Source organism: Schistocerca piceifrons, chromosome 4, assembly GCF_021461385.2.
Source record: "Schistocerca piceifrons isolate TAMUIC-IGC-003096 chromosome 4, iqSchPice1.1, whole genome shotgun sequence".
Taxonomy (NCBI): Eukaryota; Metazoa; Arthropoda; class Insecta; order Orthoptera; family Acrididae; genus Schistocerca; species Schistocerca piceifrons.
This window is the reverse complement of record NC_060141.1, coordinates 328,264,557-328,276,958: the sequence shown is the minus strand read 5'-3', so window position 1 is coordinate 328,276,958 and position 12,402 is coordinate 328,264,557. Positions and strand designations below refer to the sequence as shown.

General features: G+C 43.0%; 1 protein-coding gene across 1 annotated transcript in view; it reads right to left on the bottom strand.

Annotated features, from left to right (window-relative positions):
* Window positions 1–10,504, bottom strand: part of LOC124796366 (proteasome subunit alpha type-4) — a 28,119-nt gene extending 17,615 nt beyond the window's left edge. The window contains exons 1-2 of the mRNA XM_047260525.1: window positions 10,386–10,504; window positions 7,675–7,717 (exon numbers count right to left, since the gene is read on the bottom strand). Coding sequence (XP_047116481.1) covers window positions 7,675–7,717; window positions 10,386–10,388 — 46 coding nt within the window. The 5' untranslated portion in view covers window positions 10,389–10,504. The remainder of the gene's footprint in view (window positions 1–7,674; window positions 7,718–10,385) is intronic.
* Window positions 10,505–12,402: the final 1,898 nt, after the last annotated feature.

Genomic DNA, 12,402 nt, shown 5'->3' with positions numbered 1-12,402 from the left:
TCAGGGTCAATAAAGGTGTGACTGGCAAGTCGCGCACGAAGTTCGACAAACCGTGAGCAATATACTGCAGCCGGAGTACCCTCCCTCGGGAGCGAGCTGAGGTCGAGATAAATATGAACCGGAGCCTGGAGCCAAGGTGGAGTTGGGCTCTCACCCTCTCTGAAGGTGGTAGGGAGGGCAAAATCCAATTGTCGAAGCAGGCGACGAAAGCGGACTCCAGGGGGCAGCAGGGCAGACACATACAACCCATACTGACGGTCGAGAGAATCGGCGAAGAAGGACTGACAAGAGGGGTGGTCGGGCATTGACAACAGCTGGCAGGCATACTGACAAAGCAGTACGCCGCGCCGGTAGGTCAATGGTAATTCGGCAACTTCAGCATAAAGACTCTCGACGGGACTAGTGTAGAAGGCTCCGGTCGCAAGACGTAACCCCCTATGGTGGATGGAGTTGAGACGGCATAAGAGGGATGGCCGAGCAGACGAATAGACGAGGCTCCCATAATCCAGCTTCGATCGGACTATGGACCGATACAAGCGAAGCAGTACAGTGCGATCCGCTCCCCAAGATGAACCACTAGGAACTCTGAGGACATTAAGGGAACATGTACAACGGGCAGCCAAATAAGAGACGTGCGGAGACCAACAAAGTTTCCTGTTCAGTGTGAGCCCTAGAAACTTAGTTGTTTCCACGAATAGGAGAACAACGGGACCGAGATGTAAGGATGGCGGAAGGAACGCTTTATATCGCCAAAAGTTGATGCAAACCGTCTTCTCTTCGGAGAACCGGAAGCCATTTTCCACACTCCATGAGTATAGGCTGTCGAGACAACGCTGAAGGCAGCGCTCCAGGAGGCATGTTCTCTGGGCACTGCAGTAGATCGCGAAGTCATCGACAAAAAGAGAGCCTGAGACATTAGGTGGAATACAATCCATAATATTGATCGCTATGGCAAAAAGGGCTACGCTCAAGACGGAGCCCTGAGGCACTCCGTTCTCCTGGAGGAAGACGTCGGACAAGGCGGAACCCACACGTACCCTAAACTTTCGGTCTGTTAAAAAGGAATCAATAAAAAGGGGCAGGCGACCGTGTAGACCCCACATGTGCATAGTGCGGAGGATACCTCCTCTCCAACAGGTATCATAAGCCTTCTCCAAATCGAAGAACACGGCTACCGTTTGGTGCTTTCGCAAAAAGTTGTTCATGATAAATGTCAACAGGGTCACAAGGTGGTCAACAGCGGAGCAGCGGCGACGAAAGCCGCATTGAACATTGGTAAGTAGCCATCGAGATTTAAGAATCCAAACTAATCGAGCGTTAACCATGTGCTCCATCACCTTACAGACACAGCTTTTAAGAGAAATGAGGCGGTAACTAGAAGGAAGGTGTCTATCCTTCCCGGGTTTGGGTATAGGAACAACGACGGCATTACGCCAACGCAGGGGGACTTGACCTTCGGTCCAGACGCGATTGTAGGTGCGAAGAAGGAAGCTGTGGAAGGAGTGGACACAACTGAGGCAAACGAAGTTATCAACGTCACGGGATGGAGGCGGTCATACTTCTTCCTGGCCTCAGAATAAGAGAGACGATCCAAAGTTTATAATTCTTGAATCTTCTTCTCCTTCTGATACGTGGGGCAGTCTAAAGATCTAGGCGAGTGGATGCCAGGACAATTGATGCGCCGAGGTGGTGGGGCCCATGTATGTTCCTCACGAAGAGGACGTCCACAATCGCCACAAAGGGGCGCAGCCTCAACCGTGACGACATGTGCCCAAAGCGCAAACACCGAAAGCAGCGCATAGGAGGCAGGACGTAAGGTCGCACGTCGCACCGGTAGCACATCACCTTTACCTTCTCCGGGAGAACGTCTCCCTCGAAGGCGAGGATAAAGGATCCGGTGTCGATGCGACGGTCTCTGGGGCCGCGCTGAACTCGCCGGACGAAATGCACACCTCGGCGCTCCAGGTTGGCCCTGAGCTCCTCATCAGATTGCAGCAGGAGGTCCCAATGAAAAATAACCCCCTGCGTCCTATTCAGTGCCAGATGCGGGACAATGGACACTGGGATGTCCCCTAGTCGGTCGCACGCCTGGAGTGCCGCCGACCGTGTGGCGGAGGCGGTCTTTATAAGAACGGACCCCGAACGCATTTTACTGAGAGCCTCGATTTCCCCAAAGATGTTCTCGATGTGCTGGACAAAGATCATGGGCTTGGAGGTGGCGAACGTCCTCCCATCGGTCCGAGAACAGACTAAATAGCGGGGGAAATACTTCGCCCCAAGCCGGCGGGCCTGTCCTTCCTCCCAGGGAGTGGCCAAGGGGGAAAGGGCAGGAGAACCAGAACCAGAGACAGTACCTTTCCTTTTAAAAGACTCAGCCGCAGAGCGACCCGATACATGTTGACGTTTCATCTGCGAAACGTCCGCCCCGATACCACCCACTCCGACCAGGGGCTCTCCCCATCGGCGCCACCCAGCTGCAGCAAGGGCCACCTGGCAGGATGACCGTTGCCGGGAGACCTGATGCCCCAAGGAGATGGGCATCTACTCCTTGGCCGACGTGGGGAGGGTGCAGCTCAGGTATCGGCAGTACGATCCCTGTGTTGTCAGGGGGCTACAACCTAGAGGGTACATGACGACCCCACCACAACGGGCTGGCTACCGTGCTGGATTTCGGGTGGCATGGAAAGTCCATCATGATCGTAGGTGCAGATGGGGACGCACTATGGGCGGAACGTGTGCCACCCATCAGGCATTTAGGCCCAATTGGTTACAATGCTGAGTGCCAAGGTCTTAGTGCACTGAGGACCAGTGATACACCACGTAAGGCGTCCTTCCCCAAAAGGCTCGTACTTCTGTAGAATTTTGAAAAAAGGAGGTCAAACCCCAAGGGGGACCATCACATGGAATGCCGAAACGGTTGAAACTCCTTTTAGTCGCCTCTTACGACAGGCAGGAATACCTCGGGCCTATTCTTATCCCGGACCCGCAGGGGTTGCACAGGGTGTGTGTCTGACAGGGTACCTTTCTTCTACAGTTCACAAGATCGAAATCTTTATTGTACCACATGGGTGCTCTCTCAAAATGGTTGATCTAAAGCACTCATTGAAATCCATTATGTGTAACTTAAGTCCTAGAACAAGAATTATAGTTATCAACATCAAATTTGTTGACTTTATCAACTAAAAGCAAATCATACCTCCCTACCCAGCCCAAGCTACACTACGTATCAGTCAAAATAACCAACATAAAAAAACTATTTCAGTGTTTGTTCTGTCTCTATTGTGCATGTATCAGTTTAACCTACCTAAATAAACTATCTCAAATATTAACTGCTATAAATTAGTATTCATGCAGAATGTATGGGGTAATTTTCAACATTTATACTATGTGATCAAAAGTATCTGGACACCCCAAAACATACGTTTTTAATATTTGGTGCACTGTGCTGCCACCTACTGCCAGGTACTCCATATCAGCAACCTCAGTAGTCAGTAGACATTGTGAGAGAGCAGAATGGGGTGCTCCGCGGAACTCACGGACTTTGAACATGGACAGGTGATTGGGTGTCACTTGTGTCATATGTCTATACACAAGATTTCCACACTCCTAAACATACCTAAGTCCGCCGTTTCCAATGAGATAGTAAACTGGAAACATGAAGGGACACGTACAGCACAAAAGCGTACAGGCCAACCTCGTCTGCACACTGACAGACCGCCAACAGTTGAAGGGGGTTGTAATGTGTAATAGGCAGACATCTATCCAGACCATCACACAGGAATTCCAAACTGCATCTGGATCCACCGCAAGTACGACAATTAGGTGGAAGGTGAGAAAACTTTGATTTCATGGTCAAGCAGCTCCTCACAAGCCACCCATCATGCCGGTAAAATGCCAAATGACACCTCGCTTGGTTGTAAGGAGTGTAAACATTGGACAATTGAACAGTGGAAAAACATTGTGTGGAGTGACGAATCACGGTACACAATGTGGCAATCCAATGGCAAGGTGTGGGTATGGCGAATGCCCAGTGAACGTCATCTGCCAGCATGTGTAGTGCCAAAGGTAAAATTCGGAAGCGGTGGTGTTATGGTGCGGTCATGTTTTTCATGGCGGGGGCTTGCACACCTTGTTGTTTTGTGCGACACTATGACATCACAGACCTACAATGATATTTTAAGTGCCTTCTTGCCTCCCACTGTTGAAGAGCAATTCGGGGATGTCAATAGCCTCTTTCAACACGATCGAGCACCTGTTCATAATGCACGGCTTGCAGCGGAGTAGTAACATGACAATAACATCCCTGTAATGGACTGGCCTGCACAGAGTCCGGATCTGAATCCTACTGAACACCTTTGGGATGTTTTGGAACGCACACTTCATGCCAGACCTCACCGACAGACATCGATACCTCTCTTCAGTGCAGCACTCCGTGAAGATTGGGCTGCCATTCTCCAAGAAACCTCCCACCAACTGACTGAACGTATGCCTGTGAGAGTGGAAGCTGTCATCAAGGCTGAGGGTGAGCAACACCATACCGAATTCCAGCATTACAAACTTTTAAGTCATTTTCAGCCAGGTGTCCGGATACTTTTGATCACTGTGTAATCTGCTGATGTTTCACAGTGTGAGATGCTCAACAAGGCTAAATACATAAGCTAAATTCACAGTGGCTTAAGCCATTTACAACAAAGGCAAGGAAACATCAAGGTCTCAAGGCAAATTCACTGGAAGAGAAAGTGTGGCGAAAGAGGGAACAGAATTGAAAATGATGGGAATTATCTCACTCATTCTGAATAGCTGAAGTTCAGGAGATGCAAAATTTTTAATGCTTCGATAGCTGGTCTCCCTATATCACATTTTGATGCACTTTTGTAGCTTTCTCAATAACTATCGAAGTTAATTTAACTCAAAGACATCATTATTATGCTATTTCATGAATTTAACAGGAGAGAGAGTGCCCGTAAGAGAGACTTAATCTGGTTGAAAGATAGTTTCATGCATGATCAATAATTTTCATACTGCAAAATGTCCATACCTGAGTATATCTGAGGCAATCTTCCGTTCTTTTGAAGGAATTCATTAAGCTATTAAATGAAAGACACATCCCAAAAACAGCTGTTCAGTGTTAATGCAATGTCAGAAATATGCACTAATCTAACAGTACTTACATTTTAGCAATTTCTTAAGCGATTCTGCATGGAATATACCACGCAAGACCAAGACCAGTAGTGTACAAAATTAAGTATTTGAGATGAAATGTGGAGGATACGGATGCTTTGACTGGTATCTTTAATACTATTTTCAATTTATCTCTCCTGAATAATGCAGAAAAATAGTAAGTAAGGTGTCCAATCAAGACTCATTACTTTGCACTAAAAACAATCTCTATTTCTTCATATTACAAAGATCTCCAGAACAACTTAACTAATTTCTGTTTTTACTTCTCTTATTTCCTGTCTTCTATGAAATCTTATTGAACATTAATTCCTCCATGACTTGTCCTCAATTTGCATCAAATTATCTTACTGGTACTGTTTGTTCAATGAACCATTCCTGTGTATTAGTAATAATTTCTGCTGGATCAAACAGGCACACACAAAAGAGAAAACTTGCTAGCTTTCCGAGTAATGTTTCGTGCTGTTTGGACGCACAATGCTGCATTTTGACAGGAGGACTAGGTAGGGGTAGAGATTGTGTCAAGTGGGGTAGGGTGCGAACAGGATGACACAGGCAGGATGCAGGGAAAGGGGTTCAGGGTGGATGGCTATGAGCTCAGCAAGAGGCATCCAGTTTGCCAGCTAGGAATGCGGGGAGCAGGGTTACAGGTGTGCAGGCTAGGCATTTGATGGCTGGTTGTCTGAACCAGTGGGGAGTGACACACGCTGAAAGGGGACCGTGGGGTACCAAAGACTGAGGCCCATAATTATCCTTTCCTCAATCTCTGGTAAACCACTGCCCCCACACCCTAAAATCAACAGTTTCCCCTTCCTCTTGTCTTGTCACCCCCTGCCAAATTCACATCCTGACATCATCTTCTGTGTGTGCCACTTCCAAATGGCTCCGACAACCATGCATCACATGCCCAGCTTATGCACCTGCCAACCTCCCTCCCACACTCCTGCCTGGCAAATCCGCTGCCTCCTGCCAAGACACTAGCCACACACTCCCACCACAACCTAGTTCACCTGCCAAAATATAGCACTGTACATCCAGTTGGCACCATGTAGTGCCACAGGCGTGTGCATGTGTACGTGCGCGTTTCTGCTCTAGCCCAAAAAGTTACTCTACAATCTAGCAAATTTTCTTTCTTTTTGCGTGTGACTGTCAACTCCTCACTGCTCCCGCTTTTCAATCAGTGGTCACCATTAATCCAAAGGTATTTACATTCTAACTTAACTTTCCCACAAAATATTGGTTTCTATTCCCTTTTCAAGTGTCAAAACTTACGGAAACAATACAGCAAGTAATAGCTGAATATGTCTAATGCTCGTCATCTAATAACTGAGGTAAAAATTTCAAATGCAAAAGTGGTTCTGAATTTTTAGAAAAACAGCCAATTTCAGATCATAAATATCTGCTTAAATAAACTTATCAGCATATTCCACAATTTGTTTACTCTTGGATGAAATGAAGAAATAGAAGGAAAAAGGAATCAATGCATGGCAAATTACCCACAGTTAATTGTTTTCATCTTAGTAGAGCATCTCCCATAATGACTGTATGGACAAGTTAAAACTGTATGCCAGATCAGGATTCAGGTACACTAACAATTATGCATCAAACAAGGCACTACTTCCACTGTTCCATACAAAAACCTCTGAAAAGTTTCGAAAGAGAAGGAAGGAGTTGAAATGAAGAATTGTATCAGCAAGGTACAAGATGCACTACTCAAGTATGCACCTCCCTCCACAGTAATAAGTTGTTATTGCTGTTAATGGCTCATTCCTGCAGGAATGAAATGAGTGTCAACATTTGAGTTCTATTAGACTAAGAAGCTATGTGTATGGCATTGTGGCCTTAGTTGCCCGAGACTGCAATCGTCTCTCTCTCTCTCTCTCTCTCTCTCTCTCTCTCTCTCTCTCTCTGTGTGTGTGTGTGTGTGTGTGTGTGTGTGTGTGTTGCCATCTAATTCTGACTAAGGCCTTACTGGCCAAAAATTATATTTGTGTCAGTCTTTTTGTTGTGCCTATCTGAGACTCAGCATCTCCACTATATGGTGAGTATCCAGTTTCCTTTTCACAATATTGTTGTACTACCAGAATGAGATTTTCACTCTGCAGCGGAGTGTGCGCTGATATGAAACTTCCTGGCAGATTAAAACTGTGTGCCCGACCGAGACTCGAACTCGGGACCTTTGCCTTTTGCGGGCAAGTGCTGTAAAGTTTGGAAGGTAGGAGCCAAGGTACTGGCAGAAGTAAAGCTGTGAGTACCGGGCGTGAGTCGTGCTTCGGTGGCTCAGATGGTAGAGCACTTGCCCGCGAAAGGCAAAGGTCCTGAGTTCGAGTCTCGGTCGGGCACACAGTTTTAATCTGCCAGGAAGTTTCATTGTTGTACTATATTCAGTGAGATAAAGTCTAAACTACATGATTTCTACAAGATTACTTCATAACAATGGGAAGCTTAGAGTTTTATACACAGTGACACTCAAATTTCGAAGACTGTCAAACATACCTTCAGGAGAAAAAATTGTTGTTCGCGTGTCATACCGGCGTGCCTGTCAAACAAATAAAACAATGATAATTTTAACAAATTTTTAATATCTTTTATACACAATACAAAAAATTTAATGTTTAGTCTTGTTTAATATTTCAAGCACACATTTCCAAAAGAACATAAACGAGGAAGTAACTTTATTAGGTTCACAATGATCATCAGATACAGTAAACAAAACTAAACTGGACAACCTAAGACAAACTGATTTTATAATTATATGAAACCATTGTTAGGGACAAAACCTAAAATTTACTATTTTTTATGTACATAGGCCTTAACATGAACTACATACAGCCAAGATTTGATGAAGCAAGCTGTGTTCACCCGACTCTAAAGAAATAATAATGTAGCATTACAGGAATAACTCAGAAAATTGGGGACTAGTGTAGCAAGGGATACAACCCGTCGGCTTTGGACATTGACATCACAAGTCGCCAATCGAGAAGCGATTCTTCTTAGTGTTGTAGCTCCCTTCAGTGGCTGATAAGTGTTTTTTGGCTTTAAAAAAAAAAAAAAAAATCTCACGAGATAGAATAAACAGATCCACTTTATTAAGCAATCAGTAAAAAAACGAAACTGAAACATAACAGCAAAAGCGAAAATGGTAAACTGCTATCTGGCGACTTGTGACGTCATTGTCCAAAGCCGACGGGTTGTATCCCCTGCTGCACTAGACCCGAAAATTGGATGTTAATGAACAAATATTTAAAAGTTTTGTAATATCAGAGATTCTTGAATAAAAAGAGAATCTTGTAGTTTTATATAAACAAGAGACCACATTTATGAAAATATATCAGACATTAAATAAATTAACCTTAATTAATGTAAGTGTTACAGATGTAATGTTTTAGTGTTAAAGACTTAACTTTAACTGAAGGACTGAAATTACACACATTAAAATCATTAAGTGCTGACATATATATGAATAACATTTGGATAAGAGGGAACAAGACTTAGTTTTAAAGCTTTAATTTCATTTCAACGAAAGATAACACTTCCAGACAACCTACGGTATGCTTTTGTAAGTTCACAACACTTGGGAAAATATGAACTTCATTGGTATCATCCCTTTTTGTCCATGCAAATTTATTCCCTACTCTCCTAGGAACTTTATTTGTTCACATTCTTCACTGACAACAAAGCTGTGCAAATATCATATTCCAGATTTCTAGTTTAACAATAACCCACTGACCAAAGGCAGGGAAAGATTTCATCATTGCAAATGGTTCTGAAAGAATTCCAAGTGCTTATTCCTGCAGGAGGTGTAAAATGGAAGTGTGCTATCTTTCTCTGACAACAAACCAGTTTTAACTCTATATTTTCAAATGGTGCAGACATTGTGGACTTCAGTTTCTGGAAGAGATTTATATCGCTCCACTGCTGCTGTGACTGGTCAGCATGGTTCTTTAACTCATTTTCTGGAACTGCTATTATATTAACTTCATCAGTTACAAATTCCACATGTTATACAAAGAATGATCAATCAGTAATTAGTGCTTGTTTGTCATACGCTACCACACATTATGCTTCAGCATTTCTCCAACACTATCAACAACTTCCTCTCCATGGGATGTACAAAGCAAATACGAATTTAACACAAGACTACAATTTTATTTGCTGAAAGTTATATTGCCCGAAGTGTGCTGCTGTTTCAAATGTTGGCCAGCTCCATCAGAGAATATTTTCCATCACTTTAATACTAGAATTTTTTTATTCTCTAGTATTTTCTGAATAAAAGCACAACAGCTTGCTTATCATGATGCAGATAACCAAATATGATCGCATATGAAACTGGAATGGTAGCTGTGTAAATAGAGATTTGTTAATTACTCCAGTGCGTGCTCTGCACCTCATACTGATAAGCAATAGTGAAGTTCTCACTGAAATCAATCTCAAGAACACAAATTATGCTAGATGAATCATTCAGGTTTTGTCATTTAAAAGAAAAAGCTTTGCTTGCTTCTGATAAAAGAAAGTAACCAAGAAAATTCAGCAATTCGTTTTTCAACATTTTGAAAATATCTAATCTTTCTGCATTACTTTAAGTACTCTTCCCGTCCCTTCATTATTCCGTCGATACTAGCTGAAGAGATCAATAAACAAAATGCCAACGAGTTGAATTCTTCATACTTATTTACATTTCCATGCTAAATAAAAGAGCCTAATTTTTTGTTTCATTTAATATAAAATTACGGGGTCTAGTGTAGCAGGGGATACAACCCGTCGGCTTTGGACAATGACGTCACAAGTCGCCAGAGAGCAGTTTACCATTTTCGCTTTTGCTGTTATGTTTCAGTTTCGTTTTTTATCCCCTGCTACACTAGTCCCCTGCAAATGTAATATTAAATAACCTATTTCTCCTCTCATTTTTGTGTTTGGCAACACGCATCTCAAAGTGGTTCGATACACGATCTTGACAAGAAATAAATGACAGTTCTCAAATACTGGTATTACATTATTTTGAAATATACGTAACGAGAATGGAGAGCTAGACGATTATGGTTACAACGTTCTGAGGCTGAAACTGAGTTTTCTGTGGATTATTTACAGAAATGCTACACACATACAATAAACCACAAATTCGACACCGAGGGAATGTGTGTTTCTTAAAGCATCAGGTTCCGTCAGGCACTCATCGACAGACATTTATAAGCTCCTATGCCACTTACCATTGTTTCGAGGTTTCAGTATAATAAAATTGAAAACAATCACAATATTTCTCAGCAACTTTGAAGTCGCGTTACGAAGCAAATACACTCGACTCACGCTAAACAATTCACTGTCGTAACAGGCTCACCAACTTTTTCGAGCCAAAGCCGCTGTCAGAGATATTGATTACAGGTTCGAAACACATCCTGAAAATTTCGGGAAGCTTTTTTTTATGAAGCCAGTCACTCATATGATTTCCCTTAGATAAACCATATGCCTATGGAACATCAGTGATTGTCAGTGTTTTTACAAAATAATGTTATTTTTAATCACTATCACAAACAACTTTTCCAGCCACTACCATTTCCGAAGTTTGTATCATTTTCAGATATCGTCGCTCTTAAACCAACTGGGAGCGTCGATATCAGTAATCTAGCACGGTTAAATATGAATCTGTTGGTCAGCTTAGAAGCTGCATGCTCAGTTACTGAGCATTACTGGAGAAGAGGTCCCAAAAGGGATCAAGGCTCAAAAGAGGGGTGACCCTCCAAAAGGCAACATATGAGTCGCAACCCCTAATAGCTGTAAAGATTGTCGCCAAATATAATAGATGATATGACATGATGTGTTTGGTAAGTGGGTACCTTTACTATAACTACATGGCTCGAGAGCAACGAAGAAAAGTGTGATAGCTAGGATAAATCCCAGACAGAACTAACAAGACATTTATTGACAATCAGCAATACATCGTCTTAGTGGAAGAACAACTGAAGAACAGGGCCCAAAGTGATGGGGAAAAGAGACAGCCCTGCATATAGAATGTTTTGGTCATATGCCATATTGTGAATCCGAATATAACAGGAGCCGACAAAATATCGCCCATGATGAAGGGTGTCAGGGAAGAAATTTACCATGCTCTTCTGGTAAAGGGTGCCATAAAATCGAGGAATTCATCAAGTGTTGGCACCGTGTTGAGGAAATGCTACATAAAAGAGCCGGATGAAAGAAGTATGACCAAATCACGAATGTGGTCCTCCATGATCTTAGCCCCCTCATATGCTAGGTCAATAAACATGGGGGCCTGCAGGAATTTTTCCAGGAAGGGACAAGACCCTAAAATTTCCAAACAAATATGATTTGTACAGCGATTGCTAAAACCCTGTATTGTCTCAGTGCTATTAGCTACATAATGTTACAAGTGCCTAAACGAGATGTGCAGCGAATTAACAGGAAATCACTTCTAAGAATGTATGAGGATTCTGTAATGATGAAAGTTCTATTCTCCAGATTCCAATGGTATCAAGTGCCCCCATTTAACCTTCCCCTCCATCCTCCTTGCAGATGCATGTATACAGTGTGAGAAAAGATACAGCACTTTATAGCAACCAAAAAATGCGTGTTTCCACTGTAAACGCCCTTGACATGTTGTATGCTTCTTCAGAGAAAGACGGCTAGTTTTCAGTGATTATTATGCAAACAAAGGCCAACCATCACAGTAGTTCTATTCATGCCAGCTATCTTCAGACGATTATAGTCGACCTGTGAACTGAAGATTATAGTAATACCCTAGATGATATCATGCCCCAACACACTGTACTTGCTTCCCATTCCAATATAGAGGTACTAGGCATGCAGCTAGCTGCTGAATTCAGGTAAACTAAGGGAGGCATTCATCTGTGGAGGTAATGCTGCCACACGTGAAAATCCTCCATGGACGACAGTCACCAAAATTTTGGGAAATCTCAAACTGATTGGGCACTAGATGACTCAGGGGATTCCTTCTATGTAATGTTGAATGCTTATTTTCATCAGCTAAAAAAACTATGTGTCATGACACAAAAGCTGAAAGTCATAAATGGAAAATATGTCCAGCCAATGGGAACATATATTGCAAGAATAGCTATCAATGAAAGAAAACAGTCCTTAGAATTTGTCGTTTCAGCAGAACGTACTCATAATGTTATTCTTGGATGGGCCTTCTTGCAGGCATCTCAAGCAGTCATAAACTCTGGAAGATAATATCTGCAAATTGATGAA